The sequence below is a fragment of the Pocillopora verrucosa genome, chromosome 2 (genome assembly GCF_036669915.1).
Source record: "Pocillopora verrucosa isolate sample1 chromosome 2, ASM3666991v2, whole genome shotgun sequence".
NCBI lineage: Eukaryota > Metazoa > Cnidaria > Anthozoa > Scleractinia > Pocilloporidae > Pocillopora > Pocillopora verrucosa.
This window is the reverse complement of record NC_089313.1, coordinates 5,948,947-5,976,424: the sequence shown is the minus strand read 5'-3', so window position 1 is coordinate 5,976,424 and position 27,478 is coordinate 5,948,947. Positions and strand designations below refer to the sequence as shown.

Sequence of the window (27,478 nt, the reverse complement as noted above, 5' to 3'; positions counted from 1 at the left end):
AATTTTTCCTGTCACTAAACGTCGAGCAAGAGAAGTCTGTCTATTCGAAGGGGCCAGAAGGCACCCGTACAGAGAGAGAAAAACGTAGAAATCGAGTTCCTAGTCAGTGCTTGGTACAGCCGAACATGGAGGACTCGTTGGCAGCCCGGTTGTGGTTGTTATTGGAACGAGGCTTGTGAGGAGGTAGTGTGACCACGTGAGAAAAATGGCGCCATGGTCACGTGTTCAGTCTGCATTTGTTCCTTAAGTTTGAACTGCTGAAAAATTTTTAATTTGATTTTGATCCCCACTTTCTAATTTATTTTTAATCTTGGTTGAACGATTTTTGCCTCATGACACACACATAATGCTTTGTCAAGAATAAAATTTGATTTTAATTGTTTAGAGGCTTGTCTGTGTGCGTGATATAAAGTCTTGAACCGTCCTCTGTAGCTCAGACTAGAGAGTAAGAAAGGACGGTTCGCGCAGTTGAAGAATTGCTACTGAAAAAAGTTTCACAAGTATTCACTGGGACAAATATCAGGAACCATGAACATAATTCACTCTTTGCAATGACTCATGGGAAGACTTCATGACGGAAACTTACCTGTTGCGAAATGAGTGATGGGAATAGTATTGTCACGCGTGTGGTTTTCTTAGGTGACGGTAATCGCTCTCAGAGCTGAGAACCGAAAGATAGTGCACTCCTTAAAAGGGCTTTCAAACAGGTTATTACGGCAAAGAAGACAGCTCCATGGCTTAGAACGATGGAGCTGGAAATGTCCTCTGAACCACCAGTTTCTTTCAAGGAAGCATGGGGGGGGCCCCTCTAGTTGATGCCAAACCTCCCCCGAAAACAACAGTCGTGTTTTACACTTCACGAGTCCTAGCTATGGAGACTAAGCCAGGCATGTATACTGCATATTTGCACTTCGGACAACCGGCTCGAAATCCGATGATTTTTGAAAAATCGTCGTGTTCATTTCCTCTCGGTACCCAATTGTAATGAGTTTTCTTTGCCTCAGTAGTGAACGGTGTGTCGAGACCATTGTGCCGATCTGGAAGAGAATGTTCAGCCAGAACGATTTCCAACTCTTCAAACTTTTGATTGATCCCGCCATAAAGAAAGGACTATGCTAAAATCTATCGATATCGGTGGGAGTCATTTCCCAGGGTAGCAAAGCGAACTCGTGTTACGAAAGTGCCTTGATCTTGCATCTTGTTGTACACATACACTAGCGTTGAAAGTTTTCTCAAACTTGTTTTTACATTCTTCCAGCAAACCGCCGGTTGTCCCAAAGGATCCTCGCTCCAGGAGGAAAAGAATATGGACCCACAACCAGCAGATTTACCTGTTCCTAATTTCAAGGTTTGTTTAGGCAGTCAGTTACCGAGAGAGATCTTTCCACGAGTGTTTTAAGTGAGCATCTTTGTACTCAATTTGTGCATCAATCTTACCGAAATAGGGCATTATTGTTTTTTTTGGGGCCTGGCCAATTTTGACTTTAAAAACGATTGCCACTTCTAATTTTAGTAACTTACTTATTGTTTATGTGGTGATTCCCTCTTGATTAGGTTGGACAGAATGGTATGTGTGAATTCCTCCGCAAACGTGAAGTTCTGCTTTTCCCCCACGGGAATTGAATGAGAACGTGTGAATAAGAAATTTCTACAAGAAATTTGCGAACGTTATGGACGAATCGAGGCCATCAAAATATATTATGATCCACAAACAAAAAAACCACCGAAAGGGTCGTGTGACTTTTGAAACCACTACCGCTGCTAAAATGGCAGTTTCTAAGCTAGACCATACTTCTGTTATGGGGAACATCATAAAGGCTCATATGGAAATCGGCATCAAAGGTAATCTACTGCACGCGATAAAGTCGTATTATCTTACAAAATTTATCAGCTGTAGAGTTGAATGTTTTTTTTTGACGTGTTAACATTAATTACGTTAATGTTATTGTTTTCCGGTGACAGTTGTACATTTCAATCCATCGGACTCGAGTGCATTATGGGAGAGTTCGTGACATTTCATGCTGCTATTTGGGTGTTTGATTTTGTATTGTTTTTTTAAGGGAAAACAGAGAGATCATTGTATTACCACAGATCAATTTTGAGTAAAAGGTTTAAAATAGGATTAACTGCTTCTAATCCCAATTCCATGGCTCAAGCAGTGACGTAAGATAAAGTACAAGGTATTCGAAAGTCTCAAAGCTGATAAACGAACTACGTCATGTTAACTAAGATGTAACTGGTGATATCAATTAAATCAGGTCAAATTTTTCTTTACCTTTCCTCTTTTGTGGGTGATGTCTCTGTTTCTTTTTCTCCTTCTTCATCACATTTCGTCATGAGTAGTATTAGAACTTAATTTTGACCACTGAAATTTTTTATATTTAACATAAGATATTTGAGTTTGTATTTTAGAATTATGTGGTAGTTTTTTTGTTTAATTTTAACAACTGTGCTAATTTAGAAGCTTTACAGATACTGTCTTGTACTGTCAGAGAGGGTTTAGAAACACAGGAGAAAATTTCATATGATGTTCTTGTCAGGCATTACCCTTTGACTCCTTGCATCTAATTTCCCCTTTCAATTTTACCCCTTAATCACACATTAAGGCTGGGAGATCATCAGCTTTAGAAGCTCTTAAGTATCAAACAAATTCTCCCTGTCAGCACCTTAGTAAATGTATTGAGAACAGTTTGGAGAATATGCATACACATGTAAAGTTGTGAAGGGTTAAAACCTTGTGGATGTGCAACACACACTTTTGTTCTTACAAGAATTGTAATTAGCCAGTAATTTGAACTTGTGTGTTAAAGGGGGTAGGGCTAAAACTCCCATGAGTGACCAAGACAGAATTTCTTCTTTCATTACCAATACAATATCAAGCGGACAAGTAATGAGAAAGAAGAACCAAAAAAGCAATTAGGGTATCACTAGTTGATCCAATTCCCAATTTTCCAAATAGAAATCATATGAATTATTTAGCAGACAGTGTGGGGAATTGTTAATGAGATCTTTGGGACAATGCTTATAATTTTAGTTTGGAGAATTTAGTATTGAATCAAATGATAATCCACTAATGGATGTTTTTCTTTATTCTCATCACTTGTCTACTTGAGATTGTATTGATATTGTAAGGAGAAATTCTGTCTTGGTCACTACTGGGAGTGAAAGGGTTAAAAGAGTCTAACATAAAATTTGATCCATTTCTATATGTTATGAAGACTTAAGGCTGTAATCTGTGAACTGCGAATGATTTCCCAGCATAGATCATAAAACCAAAGAAATTATTTGATGATGTTAGTATTGACTCGATAGAATGTATTTTTTTGGGAGGGGGAGGGGGGTAAGATTGTGAACAAAGACAACCAGAGTAAAGAAGAACTCTTTATGAGTCCATAAATTCATTTCCGTGATTCTTTATTTGTCAAATTTAACCTTTACAATCCCAAGATCTTAATAGTAATTTCCTTACTGTCTGACAGGCATTGCAACCAGAGCTAGTTCTGAGGATTTGGTATTTAACCCATTAACTCCCAAGATCTGATTGTTAATTCTTCCCTCTACATGCTACCCATTTCCTTGTAAATTTAGTTCTGAGAATTTTGTGTAAGATCAAGTTAACAACTTCTACCTGATAAGTTTGTATATTCTCATTATCTGTTTGCGGGATAATGTAAGGATATTAAAGGGAGAAGTTTCATGTTGATCACTTCTAGGAGTTAAAGGGTTAATCAATAAGGAGCCAATAGTTGATAGGTTTCTTGGTACTTATCACCTGTTTGATTTACAGTACATCCTTTCTGAAAGGAGAAATTATTTTTTGGTCACTCCTGGTTGTGAAGTAGTTAACCCTTTAACTCCCAGAAGTGATTAACATGTAACCTCTCCCTATGGTATCCATACATTATTCAACAAACAGGTGGCGACATTACTCAAATTTATCAGGTACAAGATATTATCTTGATTGAACAGCAAATTCTCGTGACCAATTTAAAAGGAAATTTGTAGCAGCTAGAAGAGAGAAGTAACAATTTTTACTTTTCTGATTTCAGGACATGAAGTTCATGGTAAACACCCACCTGCCAGACGGAACTCAGGTCACGATAGTTACTCTTCAGCACACATCCCTACTCCATCTCCTTCCGTAATATCACAGTCATCTACAGATAGTTCAGTGCTATCACCTTCACTCATGATGAGGAAAAGCCCTGCAACATCTGTACGACTACAAGGAGATACCCGGGCAAAGTCACTTACTGCATCTTGGGATGGAACCTCACCAGCTGTCAAAAAATTAGCTCAAAGTGGATCAGCTTTCTTGTCTTCTCAAAGAGTATCGTCTGCACAGTCTACATTTGAACCTGTCTCACCACCCCGTGTTTTCCACAGAAATGATGAACCCCCACCTCCCCCACCGCCATCATCAAATCCACCTCCTCCACCAGTGGAGAGAGTATCCTCAAAGGAGCCCCCACCACCACCCCCTAAAGAGAAATCGGATCAGTCTTCCTCTTGCTTAAATTATGAAGACATCTCTCCAGATCCTGTGTTTTCTCCTGGTAGAGATGAAGAACGATCAGTGCCTATTCACAAAGGCAAGGACGACAATGCAAAAACAACAAATAAACTAATTGAATCATTCAGAAGGGAGTCAATGCGTACTTCTTCACCTCCTAGCAAAAGTCGATCACCCAGAATTGACAGAAGTGAAAGCTACTCAAAGTGGGAAAAAAGGAAACAGATGGAACGGGAAGAGAGACACAGAGACAAAACACAGGGATCTTGACAGGCTTGGGGAATCATATGATAGGGAACATGTGTACAAGGAGGATCGTAGGTTTGATAAGTATGGAGATTACCGACATAAGAGAGATGATTATTTTGAGAAGAAGGTTGATCGCAGAGACAATTACAGATGGGATGATTATGACAGGAGCAGAAGTGGAGGCCGCTGGGAGAAAGATGAACACAAGTATAGAAAAGCTAGGTATAGCACAAGTCCAAGGAGAGGGGATGATCGTAGATGGGCAGAGGCAAGACCACGGGATCCTAGACTGCGGGACAGAGATAGTGAGATTGGTGAGGTGCTAAGTAAAAATGCAAGACATAATGAAAGAGATAAAGATGGACTTAATGGGGAAGATGACCACAGTCGTGATTTGAGATCACGAGGAAGAAATCAGGAAACTTCTGATACTCACATAAGAGACAAGAGAGCAAAAGAATGGCCCAATGAAGTGGGAAGCTCAGATGCGAGAACCATTGAAAGTAAGGAACATAGGCTGATTGATGGTGATATTAAAGGTTCAGGCAAGGACAGAGAAAATACATCAACTGATCTCAAAATCAGGGATCCCAGACTGAAAGACAAAGATAATGATCATGAAAGTATTTCTCAGTACGATTCTGCTCTAAACCTTACCAGCCAGGAAGGTGTTGATCCTCAATCAAAAAATAATGTTGCTGATGAAAAAGACAAGAAATTAAAAGCAGATTCAAAAATTACTGAAAGTGATGCAAAAGCAGCAACTGCTGCTGAGATTATTTCATCTGTAGTAGCTTGTACTTCACTAAAGGAAACAAAAGCTGTACACAGATATGCTGAGGATGCATATACAGTTGGTGTGGAAGCTTGCTCTGATGAAGAACCCTTACCTCCTGGAGATGAACGTGATGTTGCTCATGAAGTTCAGCTAGACATAAATAGAAGTAAAATCAAAGCCGCTCAGAATGCTGTGAAGAAGCGGAAACTTTCAGAAACTATCCCAGATGAAAACCAAAGCAACGGAGCTAAAGCGAAAAAGATACAAATAGTCTTGAAAAGTGTTCAACTTACTGCTGCAGACTCTAAAATGGATACTCCTGAGAACCTGAATCATTCACTCGTTGATGAGGAATATGGAGATGAGGAGATCAGTGGTTGGAGGACAGTGTCTTTTTCCAGTGATAAGTCAACACCTGAAGTGGCAGCTGATGTTGCAGTATCTTCAGAGTCAGGAGCCACCCTATTACAGGAGAAGAACTTACCACTTACAGAGGACATATCCCCCTTTAACTCTCCAGCTATTGAAAGGACAGGCCATGTGGAATGTAATGATTCCCCTGTCCATGTGTCAGCAGAACCAGTTGCACATGACATTTACTCTGACATTGAAGGAAATGATGAGGATGACAATGAGGGTGAAGATGTGAACAATGAGAGAGATGATGATGCTATGTCATTATCATCCATTAGCTCAAATGAAGACACTTTAGAAGTGACTGAACCTGAGAGCAAACCCCTCCCCAAATCAAAAGGTATCTCTGTTCCACCTCCAAATGTTGTCTTCCCACCTTACCCCCCTCCAATGTTCAATCCCACCATACCACCCCCTCCATTCTTCAACCCCAGAGTACCCCCTCCACCCATAGGTCCTGTTACTGTTCCTCCCCCTCCCCTCCCTGTCCCTGGTGCTGTCCCACATCCCAACATGCGTCCTCCACTACCTCCTGCAAGACCCATTCTACCTCCAGTTGTGCTGCCACCTTCTGGCCCGCCTATTCCAGTGCCACCTCCAGCCATACCTCGTTCTGGATTCTATGACACTCGGAGAGCACCTCAGTTCCCTAATGCTGGTTTTCCTAACAGTGGAAGTTATGGTTTTCCCAAAGTAGAGCAGAAAAAGACAAGGAGAGCTTTGATCATTGATGAAGTTTATAGAAAAATTTGTGTTGAACTGGATGCTGTTCTTAAGAGAGATATCTTCAAGAAACTTGTGGAGGCATCTGCATTCAAAGCTTTGGAATCTTGGTGGGATAATCAAACCAAACCAAAGGTATGTTGCTTGTGGCTGCTTAAAGTTCTTGTAGTTAGTAGTTAACTTCTTTTGCTAGCCATTGTCATGATTTTAGCCTTTATTAAGGTAGTATTTTGCCCTTTTTAGCCTTTTGAACCTTAGAATAAAATCTTTAAGGTTCTTTGAGATGAGCCACAACTGAATGGATATTTCATCTAAAGTAAAGGCTGTAACAAATTTATTTAAGATACATCCAATTGCTCAGGTGATTACCAGACTGAGGACCACTGGATTTTCTTTTATTTTACATGTAACCCCTTTAAAAACATTAATAATTTTGGTATTGGTCAGTTTGAAGGTTAGTATTCAGTTTTGTAACTAACTGTTGCAATTGAAATGAAGTAATTTTCTGCCAATCAGACAGAGAGCACACATTTTTTTTAATCTCCTGAGCAATGATAGTGCTGTTTGACCCTCTAACTCCCAAGATCTGATTGATAATTCTCCCCTGTTGCTGCTACATATTTCCTTGTAAATTAGTTACAAGAATTTGGTGTTCAATTGACAGAGCATCTGCTACCTGAGAAGTTTGCATATTCTCATTACCTGTTTGCTGCTTAATGTATGGATAATGTAGGGAGAAGTTACATGTCAATCACCTTTGAGAGTTAAAGGGTTAATGAAATTGAGTGATAAACTTGATAATGGGTGGTGGAATTCAGAATGATAATTTTAATGATGATAATGATGACAATGATGACAATGATGGTATTTACTACAGATCCTAAAATACCATTTCCATTAATCAATATTAGACTGCTTCACCCACAACTGCAACTACCGCAAGAAATCTACAAATGTGCCAAACTCCACCAGCCACAGTTGGTCTTCCATCAAATTCTGGCACCGCAGCTTCCACAATAGGACCTAGTCCCTTTGAAAGATCTCACAGCATGCTTCTTGGATTGCGTGCCTCACTTCCCAAACTTCCTTCATTTAAAGTGAAACGAGCACCAGAGCCTCCAAAGACAGAACAATTGATTAGTTCCTCAAGGAAACGTAGTAACACGGAATCTTCAGACATCCCCCCGCTAGAGACAAAGAGACGCATTTTGGATGATGTAGACTCAGAAATAGAGACAAACTTGGAGAACAGCTCTAGTCTGGACAGGCGTCCACGCACCATCAGTAGGCTCGAAGAAGAGGAGCGGAGCCATTCGCCACTTCAGCTTGATGACAGTTTGGACGTTGCTCCGAAGGCTACAATAGTGAGGAGCAGTGAAGGTAATGGAATTTCTGGAGCAAAAAAGCTGTCCCGTCATATTAATAATGTGTTCCTGAATACAAGGAACTGTTTTAATTCATGGCGGGCACAGAGTAAGTACAGTGGCTACAGAAGTCCTTTCCTCAAACGCGCCTTGTGGATTGCAGGAAACATACAATTTTCGTGAGAATGTATGTTTGCTTTTTTCCTGAGAACTAAATGAGGCTACAGGCTAATTGAGTATTATCACCTGAGTTGATAACTTGAATTACTCATCGTAAAGAGTTTAGAAGCTGACGTTTCGAGCGTCAGCCCTTCGTCAGAGCGAATCGGAAAGGCTAACGCTCGAAACGTGAACTTTGTTACCCTTTCCAATGGCCAATTTACGTTATCAACTCAGTTGATAATGATAACTTACCCTGTTATACTCTCCCACCGACGTAGCACCACAGTTTCTTTAGAAACTCACTCTATTCATATCCAATTGATTGATTTGGAACGAATGTTCTTCATACTTGAACCATGAAAATTGTATTTACTTCATTTAGATGTTTGAAATTTGATTGACGTTTGAAAATGCTAATACCTGATATCTTACTTTTTCCTTTTTTGACCTAAAAAAAGTGCTCTTAATGCTTACTTTTGTGTTTTTCTTTTCTCAAGCTGATGAGCGACGACCAAGCACAGGCTCGTCATTGTACCATACATTGTACTCCAGTAGTAGCAACAGCAGCGAGTCAGGCAGCGACGAGAGTGAGTCTGATGGTGAAGATGAAGAAGAAGAGGTGGAAAGCGGAGAGGGCACTGGGGATGAGAGCGAAAGTGAAAGTGAAGAGGAAACTGAATCAGAAAGTGAGGATGACACTAGGCAAGTCATTGACAAAGAACAACAAGAGCTGGAAGTGAACATGGGTGTGGAGCAGGAAATTGATAAAGACTCAAAAATGGAAGTAGTTCACATGGAGAAACATCAAGGTAACGGGACAAAATGGTTATTTTCAAACAGAAGTCTTGAAATTTGTTTTATTGGCACTTATTTGCTTTAAGTAACAAATAGATTCAATGTTGCCGCGCTTCTGTACTGTAAGAGATCACAGAAGATATGAATTTGTGGTAAGAACAAAAAAGTGACACTGATGTTCTGACAATATTTTGACGTTTTTCTGTGATCTACTACTGTACAGAGCCACAGCAACACGGATTCTATTCGTTTAATAAGATAAAAAAGCAAAATGATGTTAATGATGATGTCATCTAGCGATCACAGATGACGTCATCTCTGGTATGAACCAATCAAAATGCGCGTAGATGATCACTTTTTACACGTTCTTGAATCTAGAGGTCTCAAAAACAATTATTAATTTTGATAACAAATATTCTTAATGCCGCATACTGTCCTACTTTTCTCTTGATAGATGATGTCTTTATCGAAGATCAGGAATCCTCAAACGAAATGTTGTCTAACTCGATGAACGCTGAGGAAACTAGGGAACCAGAGTCTTTCAGTTGTAAGAGTGGAGAAATATTAAAAACAAATGAGCTAGAGACTGTCTCAAAAGGAATGAATTACAAGGTGGGAGAATCTGCACCTACCGAGACGTATCGCTCTTTCCACATCGCTCACATTGTGCCTGATTTGTTCAAAAATGAAGATACGTTGAGCAAAAGCAGAACTTCATCTGTGGAAGAGAAAGACAATTCAAGCGTAAATAGTGGAGAACTTGTAATGAAAGTAGAGCAACCGCCGTTAAGAACGTCAGATACTCGAGATACTAGGAATATCGAAGACAGCAGTCATTTCCTCTCAGAAGAAAAAGATATAACTATGAAACAAGACGATTCATTCGAGAAAACGGAGGTTAAAAGTCCATTACGTGCACCTGTGATTGGTTTTCGAGAAAAAGAGACGATTGAACGTGAAAATTATATGTTTTCCCATGAAGAGGAACAATTCCCTGAAACGGACCAAAACTTCGATTACTCGGAGGAAAGAATGCCTTTACTTTCCCCTGACAAACCATTGGCTGTTTCGCTTGTTGAACTTGATCACCCGTATGGATTAACTATCCCAGAGAAACTACCACCAGAGTCTGTAGAAGAAGAAGCTGAATTGTTCAACGACAAAAATATCATAGACACTCCCCTCCCTGAGGACAGACGACTCGCCGAGTCTCCTATTGTTGACGTAGTGACTGTTAACTCGACGTTATCCTTGCTGCCTGAACTTACCTCTCCTAAGCCCCAGTTTCCCGTGCGGTCATTTGAAGCCGATGATGAGCTTGTGTACGAATTTCAGAGAGTGGGCATCGACGCAGAAGACTGCTATTATCTAAAAGTTGGTTTTGAGCAGCTTCAGCAGGTTGGATCTGATTCAGTCGTGGACGCACACTGGAGTAGTCACCCACATATCCTTTTTAACTAAATTCAGTATAACTGTAACTAAAACAGTTTTTTTTATTCAATGTCGAAGGTAATCCGGGAACGCTTCGGTTTTGTCTTAACCAATCAGATGCTAGGCGAGAAACCTATTGCAATTTAAGTCACCCGCGTTTTCCCGCGCTTTTTTTACTGACAGGTTATTGGTTCCTTTTGATAATTACTTTGTTTTGAGTAGACGCTGTGATCCCGACACTCAGTTTAGACGCGCTCAATTGGGTCTTGCCTTAGACATTTTCGGATGCATTAACTGAAAAGCATTAAATGAATTTTTGGAACTGAGTAGAAAGCTAGCTTATTCATGTACAAGTTACCTGATTATTTGCCATTTTGTTTTGGGCTTTACCAAAAATGTTCTACGCCTCTAAAACACGTTGTCTCACTGGCTTGTTTTGTTTTTTGTAACTCGTGTGAGACAACTTGACACTTTTTTTGCGCTCTGGGCCGTCTTCATGTGTTAACTCTGAGCTCGTATTAGCTGCTTCTTTTGTTACGTTTTGAGCTGAATAGTCGTTTTGTTCAAGTTTGTGTTGGTTTTAAGCCGCTTGTTAGAAAAGTGCTCTGCAAGAGTACTGGCATTTTCTTTAACCAACCTCACCGACCGCTCAAAGTGTAACAAAAGGACGTCGAAAACTGAAAACAGAACACGGTGTACGTGTACATGTGACTGGATGTGCCCGAGCGGAAGGCTTTTACAAGATTGACATCAAAGAAAAGGCTAAATATCTACAGGCTCAGAGAAGACAGCTACAGTGTCAGGCCAACGTTACGGTTGAAGAACAGGTACTCTTACTCTCTCGTTACTTTTAGCCCACGGTGTTAACGAGCGCTTTTAATTCAACTAATTCATTCTTGTTTTTCCCTTTACCATGTTCCCGCCAATAGCGTAGCTCCATTTTCTGCGTACAAACACAGACACACAACCTATAATTCCTTCACCCCTCCGATGAAGAGCTAACACTCGAAACGTCAGCTTTTAAACTGTTTACAGTGGCTAATTTACGTTATCAACTCAGTTGATAATGCCAAATTACCGGGTCATACTCTCCCACCGACGCAGCACCACAGTTTCTTTAGAATTTTACTTACCCCCTTTAATCATTGATTCTCATTCGTCGGGCTATAGTTTAACCCTTTCACTCCCAAGATCTGATCGTTAATTCTCCCCTTTAGCTTTTGCACATTTTATTGATTAGTTACGAGAATTTGGTGTTAGAATAAGCTTACAACTTTTACCTGATAAGTTTTCGTATTCTTATTACCCGTTTGCTGTATAATGTATGGATGTTGAAGGGAGAAGTTGCATGTGAATCACTTCTGGGGGTTGAAGGGTATGGACAATGTTTTAACAAATTTCCCGATGTCTTCCTACTAGAGTCATGTTACTATCGCCCGGCCTCTGTCGTGCACGTTTTCTCGCGCATAAAACTGTTCACGTGTGTTTGCTCACTGCATCATTTACCTTTGTTATGATTTGTCGCTGTCATTGCTTTGATTATTGTTTCCCAACACTTAAACGAGAAGCCTCGAGCTGTGTAATGAAAAGCTGATATTTATACGGCTGTGGTGCCAACGTGCTTCTTGTTTGTTTTGACGTCTGTTCCTTTAGCTTCTATACATGCCATCATCCAAAATAGTGAATCGCATCGTCTAAGGAACACTTTAGTGATAAACTTTTTTTTTGCCGTTATCCTCAGAAAACAGACGGCAACAAGGCTAAACAACAGTCACGTGAACACAGAGCGATACAAAGAAGATTACAGTCAGCGGTGTGTAATGAGGAATTTGGTGACTTGCTCAAGTTTAATCAGCTCATGGTAAGAAATACGTAACTAACACTTCAAGCAGGTGGTTTCTGAACCATGCATCTTCTATTAGTTTTACTGAACGCTCAAAAAACGGCCCCTATTGCGATGACTTAATCAAAACTTGAAAATTGGAAACTCCTTAACATGTAGTTTTTTTTTTTTTTTTATTGCAAGTAGCCTTGTATTTTTCAACACCTTAAAATTAGTCGCTGCAGTTTTTCTCTGATAGCTTTCCTTTGGATTCAAAACTCGGAAAAAAAAAGAAATAAAATTTTAGCCTGTAATCTCTTTCAGTGCTCAAAATCTTACTTCTCCTTACGGAGCATCGCCGACTTCAGAAACTTTTTATCGTCAAACAAATTCTTAATGTGTAGAGAACAGTACAGAGTACAGGATACTGGTGTCAGCGTGTAAATGGTTCATGCTGGATTCTTTAGTGTGGGGTGATTTTCAATTGAGTATCAAATGAATATGGATTGCTTGGTTTTTGCTTTGCTTCGTTTTATGATTGTTTCTGGAGACTCTTTCCATCCTCTCAACTACTCAGATTCAAATTTACAACAAATAACGACTTGGTCACCGGCGTTTTTCCGTGCGTCAAGCAGTTAACTTGTTTTACATTTGCGTTCTCGTTGGCTCCTCTTGATATTTTCCTTTTCTCTGATTTGCTGTTTTGATTACACTGGTTTTAGTTTTACGTCAACTAATCGAAAACTGCTCAAAAGAGTTCTCTTCATATCCTTTCCATTTGTCGCCAGGTGCGTAAAAAACAACTTCGATTCGCTAAGTCGGGTATCCACGACTGGGGTCTTTTCGCCATGGAGAACATTGCAGCGGATGAGATGGTAACAGAATATGTCGGTGAGATCATCAGACAGCCCATTGCGGATATCCGTGAGCGGAGATACGAGGAGATGGGAATCGGATCAAGTTACCTGTTTCGTGTTGATCAGGAAACGATAATTGATGCTACCACTAAAGGAAACTTTGCACGATTTATTAACCACTGCTGTGATGTAAGTATCATCTTTTTCTGCCGCTTTTAGTTCCCAGGTAGCTTATTATAGCGGTTTTCAATTGAGTGTCGAGAGTAATCCGAGAATGCATTGGTTTTGCTTTACTTCTCTCGTGTGATTGGTTAAAAAAAAAACTCGCGCCTCGCTTTCAACCAATCAGATGCAAAACTAATACCAATCACGATTTGGTCGCCCGCGTTTTCCCGCGCTTTAGGCGGTTTGGTTGTTGTTACTTTGAGTTCTCATTGGCTCTTTCAGTTATTTTCCTTTCTTCTGATTGGCCGTTGTGATTACTTTGGTTTTGGTTTTATGACGCTCAATCGAAAAGTGCTCTTTGAGGAGAAATCAGCCGAGAGCAATTTTGAATTGATTATCGAAGGCAATCTTGGAGGATAATGGTTTCTTTTTACTTTTCTCTTTGATCTTGGTCTAAGAAAAAGTTTTGCTGTTGTAACCGATCAGATGCAAGACTAAAACAAAACGCGACTACGCTTTCCACGTTTACCCGAGTCCCAGTCACTTTGCCTGTTTTTACTTTACGTTCACAATAGTGCCACGTGATATTTTGCTTCGTTCTAATTGGCCGTTGTTTTGAGTTTTGGTTTTGATTCTGTGACACTCAGTGGAAGTGCGCCCTACTAGTCAACTGACTTTACTGAACTGTTATGAGGAGAGAATACTATCAATCCATCCAGTATGATTTTTCACTACACAAAGCAACACTGGTTCAATACAAGCTTGCTTAACTAGAGTGTTGAAAATCTAAGCTTAAAAAGCTTACGTTTTAAATGCTTTTTTAACCTTAGAGGGCTGCTTTGTAGTATTGCTTATGTTTATTGTTTTTGTCAATGTTTGTACCTTCAGTGGGGGATTGGAGGGAAGAGTGTGGGGGGTCTTTACCTGGGCCAGCCCTTGACCTTGATTGCTCTTCAATTTTGATGCAAGCGGTTCTATGCGGTGTGTGTTTCGATCTTATTTTTCATTCCCTCTGACGAAGGGCAACGCTCGAAACGTCCGCGTTAAAAAACTTTTTATGGAGGCCACTTTATATACAAAACTATTATACAATGTTAAATTATTTTTCTTTCGTTTTCCACAGCCCAACTGCTACGCCAAGATAGTCACTTTAGAGAATGCTAAGAAAATAGTCATTTATTCCAAGAGAGATATCGAAGTCAATGAAGAAATCACCTACGACTACAAATTCCCCATCGAGGACGAGAAAATCCCATGTTTGTGTGGTTCTCCGCAATGCCGGGGGACTTTGAACTAACGCAACATTTTGTATATATCTCTATCGATATTTATGCGTATGAATTTTGTACAAAGGAAGAAAGGTCTTTTGACGTTTATCCGTAGAAATTGGCTACTTCTTTAAAAGAGCATCATGTCGTGGGAAACCGACTCAAAACAATGCGAATTCCCATGAAAGTTTACGAAAGCAATTCCTGAAAGGAAACTTCTAGCTACGGAACCAAGTCTTTTAGACTCTTGCTGCGACATTGGTTGTTCTGCGTTGTTGTTGCACTCTGTTCTTCTTTGTTCCCGCGTAATTCTATTCAGACTGTGTTGTTTTGTGCACCGGGCCTTTTTTGTGTCCGATTTTTCATGGAAGAGTGAATAAAATGATTTCTGGACCGAGTGATGGCCTGTTACCTTCTGAATTACCCAAGTCCTTTTCCGACCCTCTTTTCATCGTTTTCTCCCACCCTCTACCGAGAGTTTTGTCTGTTAACCACTTAACCCCCTTGAGTGACTGGAATTCAACATCTCCTTACAATATCACCTCTGAATCAAACATTGAGGTCACGAGAATAAATGAATTGATCTCCAACTAAAGTAGCTCTTGTTTGTTAAACAAATTCTCCTTGCAGCATCTTAGAAAATGTACAGAGAATAGTTTGGAGAATATGCATACTGATATTAGGGTGTAAAGGGTTTATTCTTGAACTCTCAAGATCCAGTTTTTCAAAGTCTCCTAAGTTCAGGGCCACTACATCTTTGTAGTTGTCTATTAGAGAATTAATGAAATGAGTAAAAAATTATGTAAAGATGGGTAGAGAATGTTGCGTTCCAACATTCTCCTCTCCTTGCATGCTGGGTAAGATCTTGTGGCAGATCGGCTGGAAGTACGAGCTTAGACGCGTACCATTCCCATTATAAATTAGAGCACAACTTTGTTAGAAGGATTTATTATAGCACACTGCAGAAAGTTGCCCTTTGCGTGAGTAAGGGAAAGCAGTTCTTGAGGTCCTCAACAGAGACATTTGTTGCTGTGTATGTTTCCATGAGTACTCTCCTTCGTTAGGAATCTGGAATCTAACTAGAGATTCTGACAGGTCGATGCTCGACAAAATCTGGATACGACACCCCTAACCTTTACCTTTCCCCTCCCAAATATTCTGCTTCGAGAAGAAAGCAAAATGAGAGGAGAGCTGGTAACTAGTCCACACGACAAAGATGTTTGGAAGAGGGAAGTTGTGCAAAATTATTTTAAAAAACAACCACCTCAGGAATTTACTTTTATCAAGAAAGCTGAGTAGTGTGAAAGGTCAGATTCCAAGAAGATCGTTTCTTTACATCCCAGGAAACGAGGAACGAAAAGTATCAAAAGCGACTGGTTTGAACTCTGACTGTGTGGTGTTGGACTGTGAGGATGGAGTAGCGTCCAACAAGAAGGTACAATTGGTTAAAATGAAGCGAAAAAGGCTTAAGGTTTACAAGATACTCGGGGAATTAAATGGTAGGGATGATCATTAAGTATTGAACTTCACGTGAATAGAACAGTTGCATTTTCAAATTTGAGTGCTAGTTTCACTCCCAACAATCTCTGTCTTCAGAGAAGGATGGAAAACCCTCTTTCAACAAGGGGGTGGGAGTAAGGGGAGAAAGTGTCAATGAAGCTTAGGTTTGAATAAAATGAATTTTCCATTTTAAAATGAACTCTTTGCCAATCATAGGAATTACATACTGAGTAAAAGAAAATTCTCTTGAAGATCAGGGATGTCCCTCTGGTGAATATTGCATTCTGACTGCTTTTACACGTGGTTGAGTGCCATCACAACAAAGACTATTGGTCAAAGTGGCCTCCCTTTCCCCCCTCACTCACTGAATATTATAAATCTACTGTTTTTTTTTCATTTTGGAAATGTTGTATACATCTTGTTTATGCTGATTGAATAAACTGTAAATTGGGATGATCTTCAAATATTTAAACAAGATGATTATTTTCTTCAATTTTTCAATTATTCACCAAGGTGGAGGAGAATAGTGGTAGATATTTGCCAAGCCACAAAGTAGCAAAGTAGGCAGTTTCATAAATCTATCATTTATCACAGGAAGAAGCAAGGAATACTATTCACAACATACTTGGTCAACTGAAATTTGGTTTCAGCGAAGTGTGTGTTCGTATTAATTCCATTGAGACTGGTTTAGCAGAAGATGATTTGAAAGCAGCTTTGACAGCAAAGGAACTGCCTGACTCTATTGTGGTACCAAAAGTAGAGACTGTAGAGCATTTAGATTGGGTAATTTTAGAATTTATTCCCGAAGAGCATTTTAATATCAGAGTTTTAGCTAAGTTATGCAAGAGAATAGTGTCTACTTCCAAGAAAGTGCCCTTTATGTCTGAATATTTAATTGCCTAGGCCATTGAAATTCAGCAAGTAAATTATGTGTTGTAGAGGAAGAATTTTCCAGTTCATGATATATGATAAGCACCATAACCATAACCATGTATAATACTTGACAGTTGCAGTTTTTTCAGACCATTATTTTAAACATGCCATTTTGAAACCTGTTGAGCAGTCCTTTTATGGTTTTACTGAATTCCAAGTGGTTTTTAGGTAGTAATAAGAGGCACAGGTACTATTGGCAGTGAATTGTACTGATTACCGCTTGAAAAGGAGAACACTGCTGTAGTATTCTAAAGAATTCAAGTAGGTGTACCTGTGTTTGATCAAGAAAACTGACCAAACTCTTTTAGCCACTCGCTGGATAAAAATCCAAAATCGCTATTGAATTGATCACTCTTTCCCCATGAATGAGACAGCTTGTATCTGTTTACTTGGGGTGAATTTTTTTCATTACAATTATAGTTACCTTCAGTTTGGTTGACCTTTGTTGATGGTTGGTTCAGCCTCACAAACACCTAATCAATATGCTTCATAAGTTTTTGTCAGGTTTATTTATCAAGAATTGTATCTTTGAATTTTTTTTTTTCAACTTTCAGTTAAGTGACAAAGTGTCCTCCATAATGAAGCCAAGTGCAGACAAAAAGCTGGGGCTTATCACCCAAGTTGAAAGTGCTCTTAGTCTCCTTAATCTCCGTGCTGTCTGTGAACATGGCACATCAACTGACAGACCATTCAGATTTGAGGCTTTAGTATTTGGATCAGATGACTTTCTTGTCAGTATAGGTGGGTTAGCCATTTCACAGGGAAGATTAACAAAAATAGAATTACTCCTCACTTTGTCAATCAATTTTCATGCAGAGAGGTGACCAACAGAAAGGGAAATATCAACCATGGGATATTTAATAACTAAAGAATTCTTTGAGCTAATATTAAAAAAATTAAAAAAGCAGGCAGAATAGAAGCCAGCAAGTCTACCACTAGTGGTTACCTTTCATTATTTATGGTAATAGGACTGAGTGGAGTTCAATTTTGTCTGTAATCATATGAGTGATATCAAAACTGTATTTGTTTATCTCAAGTATGATTACAGACCGAATTGGACAATACAAAGTCTTATTACTAATTAATCATAAAAAGTACAATTTCCAAGAAAACAAAGTTAGCAAGTTATGAAAGAAAGGGAAAATTTGCATTAGAAGATGGACAAAGGAGGCATTTCTATGGTGATTGAAACCAAGATTGTGATTGGTTGATACTACCACTTTGAATGTGATTGGTTGATTTAAACTACAACTTTGAATGGGATTGGTTATTTAAACTACAACTTTGAATATGATTGGCTTATTGAACTATCCGATAACAAACTGTCTGATAACAACTTGGCAAGTGAATTAGTAGAAAATAGGAGTTTTTTTTAAATCAATCAAAGTCAAGGAATTGTAATTTTTATGATTAAAAGTAGGAGTCTGTAGTGATTCTAGAACCTTAGGCACCCATGCACCACTATTTTACCCTTTTCATTGGTTGAAACTTCTGTGAAGTTTTGTTTTTTAGGAGGTCCAAATGATAATGTTAAGGGCTACAACCCATCACGTTTTTTAGTCCTCAGCTATCTAAATATTCATTTGTTGTAGTTAAAGATTTAGGGTTCACTTCTGGGCAACTTTTTTTCTCCTCTTTCTTTTTAGATTATCTTCTCATAGAATCGATTAACATGTACCTTCTCCCTATAATAATATCCATACATTGTTCAGCAGATAGGTAATGACAATACTCAAACTTATATGGTATAAGTTGTTATCTTGATCTAACACCAAATTCTGGTAACCAATTTACAAGGAATTGTCTAACAGCTAGAGGGAGAATTGACAATTGGATCTCAGGTGTTGGAGGGTTACAATAATTAATTTTTTTTACTTTGTACCATTGTCAACTTCTTCTCCACCATCACAATAATAGGTTCTGGTGTGCCTATCTATCATTGTGAAAAGCACAAATACATTGTGAATAATTTAGGGAGAAAGTTGAAAAATGTATTAAGAAGGCAAAATCCCTCTAGGGAAAAGATGTCTGCACTTAATTTAAAATGCTTCCCAATGTTTGACATAATTGGCATGGAATCTATTTCAGGAGCTACTCGCACAAAAGATGCAAAGGAATTGATTCATGCTCGTCAGAGTGTAGTTGTTAATGCAAAGGCTTTTGGTCTACAAGCTATTGATATGGTTTATATTAATTTCAAAGGTAAGAAACATGTGGTTGTTAGAGAAAGATGTTCTTTTGTTATGTCATAAGCATGGCACAAAGAAAAAATTTTGAGACCCCTTGAGGAATTGAAACTCAAACCTTTGGATTCTGAGCTCTGATGCTCTACCACTGAGCCACTGAGACTCTATGGTGAGCAAGGCCATTACAAACTTCATATATGACATGTGTCCTGCATGCTGCTAGGATCAGCAATGTAGATAGCATCATGTTTTGTAAATATAATTTTTTGAGATATTTCTATTTCTTTATGGAGCTCAAAACTTACCATCTTCCTTATTCTATTTACGTGTGGTGGTTGTTTGCATCCTTGTTCCACTAGGAAGAACGTGTTCATTATCATACCGTAAACACTTTAATAAGGCCCTCAGGGGCATTGTTTCAGAAAGTTGGTTGGGAGGAGGGGAAAAAGGGGTTGTTAAAAAGAGGACACCTATGAGGAACTTAAAACTGTGGAGAGGGGTCTATCACGGTTAGGCTTATAGGAGCAATGTTCTTAATATTAGCTGTTCAAGTTTGGAGGCCATATCAATGGTTATTCACTCACTAAGGCTTTTGAGAGGGAACGTGTAAAGCAACTGTTTTGAAAAAAAGTGACAGCATTTTAAAATAGTCTTTCTTTTGCTTTTATTTGCAGACCCTGAGGGTTTACAGGCACAAGCAGAGGAAGGTGCTAGGTTTGGTTACACTGGTGAGTCCATTTTTTATCCTCATTTTTCTCTTTTGTTTCTGTCAGGACAATTGGTCTCTACTTTGAATTTGTCCTGATAAATAAAACTTGTTCAAGTTTGATGAATCTAACTGTTTTGATTATTTAACCCTTTAACCCCTGAGAGTGACAGGCATCTAATTTCTCCCAACAGTGTCACCCCTAAATCAAACATTAGACTTATGAGAATAAAGGAAATGGTCACAAACTTAAAAAGCTCTTGATTGTTAGACAAATTCTCATTGTAAGTACCAAAGGAAATGGGGAGAGATCAGTATGGAGAACTTGTATACAGCTATTTCAATTTATGTTGTCGGATCAAAGCTTCAATGGTACGGGACAAGACCGAAAGGCGGTATGGGTAGATTAGAATTAATAGTTCTTGGTGACATCCATAAAGCAGCTGCAACCTCATCCACTTGAAACCCCAACATTTCTTTCATCCAAATGGCTCGCCATCGGAGATCTTCGCTGTATGGACGAAGCATTGTTAATTTTGCTGATAATTATTCATTAAGATCCCATATTCCCCTTCGGTCTTGTCTTGTAGACTTGAGGCTTTGATCCGACAACGTAAATTGAAATAGCTGTACTGATGTAAGGGTGAACAAAGTGTTCCTTGTTATGAATAAAGAGGTAAGTTTCTAAAGAAACTGTGGTGCTGCATCGGTGGGAGAGTATAGCAGGTAATTTAGTGTTAACAATTGGGTTGAAAACGTAAAGTAGCCACCGTAAAGGGTAAAAAAGCTGACGTTTCAAGCGTTAGCCCTTCGTCAGAGCGATTAGTCGAACTAATCAAGCTAATCGAATTAGAACTAATCACTCTGACGAAGGGCTAACGCTCGAAACGTCAGCTTTTTTATCCTTTACGGTGGCTAATTTACGTTTTCCACCCAGTTGTTAACACTAAATTACCTGCTGTTCCTTGTTATGGCTAAGTGATTTTGTTGAGTGCTTGGGTAAAGAAGGTAACTTTTACAGTGTCTCTCCCCACTCAATGGCTAGGAGCTAACCTGGGACAATCTAGCATCTTTTCCATTAGGAAAAGCAGTAGCTCTCTGGATATTAAGCTGAAGCAGTGTATTTTAAACTGGATTATTGGATAATGCAATTCAAGAGTTGTCATTGGCTTAGCCATCGTAGGTTATGAGTAATTATACCATGCATGCGCATGAAGATAAGTTAAACTGGAAGTGTTTTTGTACATTGTAACTTTCTATTTTTCCTAATCCTATATTTTGGGGTTTTTTTCAATAAAACAATTATTCCACACAGGCTTGTTGGATATGAGATGATTATAGGGAGTTGGCTCTCTTTCATTTCATTAATCCAATACACTATGGCAGAGGTGGGGTGTTAGGTCTGTAAGAGTTAACTTTAATTTATGTTAACCCTTTAACTCCCAGAGGTTAATAACACAAAAACTTCTCCCTATAATATCCATACATTATTCAGCAAACAGGTAATGAGAATATTCAAACTTATCAGGTAGAAGCTGCTATCTTGATCTAGCACCATGTTCTTATAACTAATTTACAAGGAAATGTGAGGCAGCTAGAAGGGAGAATTAACAAATAAGATCTTGGGAATTAAAGGGTTAAACCATTTTCTTGTATCATTTGGTGCAAACAGGTAAACAAATAATACACCCAGGACAGATTGAAATTGTTAACAAGGCATTTTCACCAAGTGAAGAGAAGGTTAAATGGGCAAGAGATCTGGTAAATGCTTTTGAGGAACAAGAAAGAGTTGGAAAGGTCAGTTTGATCTGAGATGTAAAGCAAAGTAGGCAAGAAAGCTAAGTAGGTATAAAATTTACTTTGGAAACTTCATTTCATCTCCTTGTTTTTCTCTTTAAAAAGGGTGCCATTAATTTCCATGGCAACATGATTGACATGCCAACAGTTCAGCAAGCCAGGAATGTTCTTCGATTGGCAGAAGCTACACAGAAAAAGTAAAAAGTAAATAATAGCTTTTGAGCCAGGCTTGATGCAAGGACATGGTTTAGGAGAGTCCCAGAACTGCATATGACCCACCTTGTGGACAAGACAAAGGGACATGTTGAGTGGGCTCTGCAGGACCCTTCCTCCCTCCTGCTTTAAAATCCAGATTACCTTGTAGACACAGTGATATGCAAGGTCTCTTCAGAAATACAAGTGACACTGCAAGGCTGTGCTCTAGGAAAATTTTCAAGGCGCCCTTTGGGCGCCTAACCATGACAAGTAGGTCGCCCAGCCTTCCAGGTTGGTCGCCCGAATTGATTAATTAATAAATAATTAATTGATTAATTAATTAATAATCCATTTTATAGTTGAATCAGTTAATAATTAACAATAAAAAAATCCTTATTCAGAGATTTTGATTCATGCTTGGACTTCAAAGTTTATCTAGCTCTCTTTAGAGAAAGTTACAGTGAATCGGGAAGCCTTCGTCATTGCAACTTGCTATTTGCAAGAAAGTTAAAATTTCAGAAAGTAGACGAAACCATTGATAGGATGTTTAATTAAAACTTGATTGCAAGTTTGTGCGACATCCGGCCGAGGAAACCATTGCTGAATGACAATCTTTACTAATCCGTGACGTTTTGAAAGAGTATCGTTGTATACTTCTTACAGTTCCAGGGAATCCGCAGAATTGCCAAACAGTTTCATCTTTAATCTCTCTCGTTCAATATTCACTTCACCGGGCACGGGCGGCGAAGCGAGTTACTATATTTAGCAGTCACGTACTCTATTTTGGCGAACTTGTGATATCATGAAATCCTGTTATAAATTAACCACATACATGTTAAAACCGCTAAGAAAATTTCTTTGAAGACTACTAAAACAGGTTTCGAAACAAAAGTGTTCTTATATTTAAGTTTCATTTTCGTCAAATTTTGATCGAATGATCACAATTGAGAGCAAGTCGCCAAATATGGTGCTGATAAACATCTTGCATGCCACGGACGAAGCTAATTCAATAAACACAAATTTGCATAAAGGACGGTTTCGTTTTATTAATCACGCGCTCCACTATTGAAACTGCTTGTCGGGCTAGCGGGAGCCGGGGAGCACGATGGAGTTTCTTTTTGTTTCGTTCCGTTCCGTTCCGTTTCTATACGTTTGCTGGTTTCGTTTCGGGTTTTCACACAAGCCGAAATCTATGCGCCCGGACGGGCGACCGCTTTTCTTTTTTAGTCGCCCGAGACCAAATGTTAGTCGCCTGAGGCGACCGGGCGCCGCTAGAGCACAGCCTTGCACTGAGATTCAGAAAACTGTTAACACTTTTATGTCATTCTGGTAGATCAAATGAGTACTGACCTGTTGCAATAGGGTAAAGTAAACTGAAACAAACGTCTGAATCTACAAACTGTTGCTTTTCTGGGTTTTGTTTCTGGGTTTTGTTTCCCTTGGCTCACTCCTTGGCACACCTAGAGATTTTATTATCTGGGGGCATCTGCCTTAAAAGGAGCACAAACGTACAGGGCATATCTATTGAAGGGTCCAATTTCCTTAGTTCTGAGCTTGTCCGCTAAATGGAATGTCCATTAACTGCAGTGGGAATTGCATTCAAAATGTTACTCTTACCTTGATTTTACAGCTGAATGGGTACTTCTCAAAAACATAGTTCATTGTATGTCATGTGGGTGCCTAGCAATTATGCAGGAAATTCATGTAAGGAAGAGAGAGTGTAACTTCTTTCCATGTCCTAATTTTCTAATTACTTACTCCTGGTTTAATCGAACACCTGCTACTCAGGCAACAGTTTTATTATATTTACATGGTCTTCCTCTGAGTCCTGTGAAATTACAGTGAAGTCCATTAAGAAGAGTATTGAGTAAATTAAAATATGAAGAATGTTAGATTCATTCTAGAAGCAGGTTAGTTATATAACTACTAATTTTGGAATGCTTTTAACCCTTTAACCCTTTAACTCCCATGAGTGACCAAGACAGAATTTCTCCTTACAATATCAACACAATATCAAGCAGACAAGTGATGAGAATAAAGATACATATCAATTAGGGGATTATTAGTTGATCCAATACCAAATTCTCAAACCTAACAGCATAAAAATTGTATGGTAGACAGTAAAGAGGACTGACTAATGAGATCTTGGGATCTTGGTTAAAACATTATATGGCTAAGGTTCCTTTGACTTGAGAGCACTCTGGGTATTCTCTCTCAAGCAATGAAGTTCTAAAATCATTCAAGTTTTGCTGTCATCTCGTTTCTGTAGTTGTTTTCCTCATTTCCATTTGGCCGAGATTTTATGAGATTGTATGTGTGTACACCTAACATATTTGCAAAAACTCTGACTTAAAACCGGAGAGAAGTGCGGAAAAAAATAAAATGTTGAAATATTGGTGAACACCCGCCTTAAAGTAAGATGGAAGGTGGGACATACAGGTGTGTAAATAGCCCACTTTTTGCATAAGTAACTTGCTTATGTTTGGTCTCTTATGGTCCTTGATAACAGTCAATTTCAAAGAACTTCACACATCCACTTCTGGTCAATAGATCAGTGCGGCAATATTTCCTAAGGCCGGACCACTGAGTGGGGCTCTACTGTATTTTTGCGTATTTTACCTCGGCATAGTACTCGGAGTACATCTTTAAATGCCATTTTGAACTGCTTATTCAAGAATGCATATATGATAGGATTGCAGATTGTGTTTGAAAATGCCAGCCATACTGCCACCAGAGGAAACGATGAAGAATCACTCGCATGCAGGTCTAGAGTTTCGAGGATGCTATACACAGCGAAAGGAAACCAACAAACTTTGAATGCCAGAATAGTCACCAACAATACTTTAACTAGCTTTTCTTGTTGATTAAATCGTTTCTGCGTTTTGCCGAGCCGCACGATACCTGATTGTTCTGACGGAGTTGGAGAAATGACCCGAGATGTTTGGCTGTTGTTGTCCTCTATGACTGTTGCGTCTTTAACGCTAAACGTTTCCACTGGAGCCAGTCCTGAAGATGTTGAAGGCGTTGTGCCTACTGCTCGCATATGCAACTTAAAGTTATAGATTGTTCCTGTTTCGGCGATCAGTGTGCTTGCACCACTCTGAATGCTAGAATCAGGAAAGTTGATTATTACCTCAGGCACTTTGCCAACTTGATCAAGGTTGGAGCAGCTCAACTGACTATCGTTAGCACCACACCACGCTTTACTGGAGCGAAAATTCTTGTTATGCTTACGAACAAACTTCATAATCTTGTAATAAAACACTGTCATGAGGCACGAAGGTATACAAAATAGCGACACAAGTATTAATATACTGTAAGACATATGTTTTGACCAGTTCAGCGAGCACGTGGAAATACTGGAGCTGAAATAAAACTCGCCCCACCCAAACACAGGGGGAAGGGTGAAAAAGATACTTACACCCCATATGGCGCCCACCATACATTTTACCAATCTCCATAATTCAAGCGTGGAGTATTTATAGTAAGAAGTGATGGTTTTATATCTGTACCAGCTGAAGCTAAACAAAGTCAACAAAGTTACGTTGGAGAGCAGAACTATGACAAAAGCCTCCACTTGGCAGATAGCTTCCCCAAAAATCCAATTGTTATTACAGAGCACAGTGATGTAGGAAAGAGGTATGCAGATAAGACTTGCTGAAATGTCCGTCACGGCTAAATTCAAGACAAATATATTGGCTGGCACACGCCGAATTACTTTTTTTGTCGCAACAGAGATGACAACAATAGAGTTGCCACCTAAAGCCACCAACGAAATAAATATCATTGGAATGGCTTTCCCAACAGAAGACCAAGTAACTGAAGGAGTTGAGGAGTCATTCATAGTTTGGCTAAAGCACAATTTAGCCAAGTACTAAACTGCCTTAAATGAGTGCGCACTTTCGGTCGGGTTGTTTTTAACGAAAGGAGTCAATGTTTGAATAACAACTTCCGTCCGATGCTTGTTCACTAGGAAAAGGTCTTCAACCAAATATGACGAATTTCTTCAAACGGTCTTTCAGCGATTTGAAACCAACGTTTCACCAAGCGTAGGATCCTCCAGACCTAGTTGGCTTGAAAATTTAAAAAGTGATAGCGAAGAACTTGCTCCTTAAAAGTGTATTTGCGAGAATAACTTTTAAAGATCTTTTAAGTGGCTTGACTCACTGCAATGTCTGATTCTTTTGGCGGGTTTTCCTGAAGCTCATCAAGAACTTAATTCCATTTAGATGTGTCACTCCTCTTACGGCTTTTTCATTCAATCTGAACAAATGTTGTTTTTCTTTACCAGGTATTCTATCTTTTCTGGCGACCCCTGCTTTTAATTAAACGTCAAAATGTCAAGAAATGTTCCATTAGTAGACCAAAGTAATCTCCGCTCCATCATCAGTTTTTTCGTTTTTGTCAAATATTGAATGACTAGGAAAATAGTGCCTCAATAGAGCCACCTGTTTCCACTTTTACATTGTACATCGGCGGCAAATTGGTTGTCAGTCCGATTCTTTCGGTGGTAGCGGAGTGACTGAAGCACTCAAAAATTGAATTTGACCCAAATAAAAGCTCATGGGTTGGAAACGAGGAGAAAAACGTCCAGTTTTGACACTTTGTAGATCATACGAACGGCGTGCGCCCCTCTGGGAAGGGCTTAATCTCTCTACACCTGTATTTACCTGAGGTTGTTGCCTGTCGGAGAACAGACGATTATATTTACCGTCTTTTTCTTCACTCTTTGGGAATGTTTAATTAGAAAACTAAACGAAAAAGGCGTCTTTTCTTTCACCCTTTGATTCCCACGGGTGACCAAAACAGTATTTCTCCTTACAATATCAATACACTATCAAGCAGATAAGTGATGGCAATAAATAAAAATATCAATTATAGGGGATTGTTGGTTGATGCAATACCAAATTCACCGAACTAACAGCATATGAATCGTATGGTAGAAAGTAAGGAGAATTACTGACGAGATCTTTGAAGTGGAAGGCAGAGGGGGATGCGTGAGGGGTCAGTCCTTACAAAGGCCTTTACACGCTGAGTTATTGTGGAAGGTGTAAGGAAAACTACATATTTGAAAGGTTTTACGGTGTTGAAAAAAGGTTTCAACCACAGTGAAATGATTTAAAGCTTTTCACTGAGTTGAGCAGAGCACTTGTTTCTGGCTTTCTAAAGTCTAGTCACAGACCCTCCATTCTGTCCAGGGTCAGCATCGAGGGCGCGAGCGAAAATAGAGTTTCGGGGGATTTAATACTTTTATTTTCACCATTTATGTAATTTTTCCTTTCTTTCTGGCTTTTTTTCATCTTATTTTGGACCTCTTGCGCTCGTTCTCGCTACCCCGCTCAGCAAAAACAAAAATAATGAACAGCAAGTAAGAAAACAAATATTTACAATGAAACACGGACTGGGAGGGACACCAGTCTCTTATTTGTCTTCAGACAAGTCACAGGGATACCAGGTGCATTGCTTTAGTTCTACTTAGGGGACGCCATGTTAATCCTTTAACTTCTACGAATGACCAAGACTAAATTTCTCCTTACTACTTTGAAACAACATCAAGCAGACGAGTGATGTGAATAAAGAAAAATATCAATTAGGGGATTATCAGTCAAACGGTTAATAG

At 39.1% G+C, this 27,478-nt stretch overlaps 3 protein-coding genes across 3 annotated transcripts; 2 read left to right on the top strand and 1 right to left on the bottom strand.

The window, feature by feature from the left end:
• The first annotated feature begins 746 nt into the window (after positions 1–746).
• On the top strand, positions 747–14,940 carry LOC131773253 (histone-lysine N-methyltransferase SETD1B). Its single transcript, XM_066162376.1, is given in 14 exon segments — positions 747–776; positions 1,259–1,348; positions 1,555–1,567; positions 1,629–1,725; positions 1,727–1,842; positions 4,050–4,765; positions 4,767–6,812; positions 7,589–8,057; positions 8,701–9,012; positions 9,453–10,442; positions 11,072–11,256; positions 12,171–12,290; positions 13,040–13,297; positions 14,397–14,940. Coding segments are annotated over 14 exon segments (5,616 nt in total). The 3' UTR covers positions 14,571–14,940.
• Positions 14,941–15,752: 812 nt separating this feature from the next.
• Positions 15,753–22,262, top strand: LOC131773230 (citramalyl-CoA lyase, mitochondrial). The gene is made up of 7 exons (XM_059089218.2): positions 15,753–15,976; positions 16,636–16,824; positions 17,529–17,715; positions 19,063–19,176; positions 19,835–19,888; positions 21,539–21,663; positions 21,769–22,262. The coding sequence occupies exons 1-7, from the start codon at positions 15,758–15,760 to the stop codon at positions 21,862–21,864; spliced, it is 984 nt and encodes a 327-aa protein (XP_058945201.2). The 5' UTR covers positions 15,753–15,757; the 3' UTR covers positions 21,865–22,262.
• Positions 22,263–23,582: 1,320 nt separating this feature from the next.
• LOC131773367 (probable G-protein coupled receptor No18) lies at positions 23,583–25,886 on the bottom strand. Its single transcript, XM_059089352.2, has one exon. The coding sequence runs from the start codon at positions 25,700–25,702 to the stop codon at positions 24,428–24,430; it is 1,275 nt and encodes a 424-aa protein (XP_058945335.2). The 5' UTR covers positions 25,703–25,886; the 3' UTR covers positions 23,583–24,427.
• Positions 25,887–27,478: the final 1,592 nt, after the last annotated feature.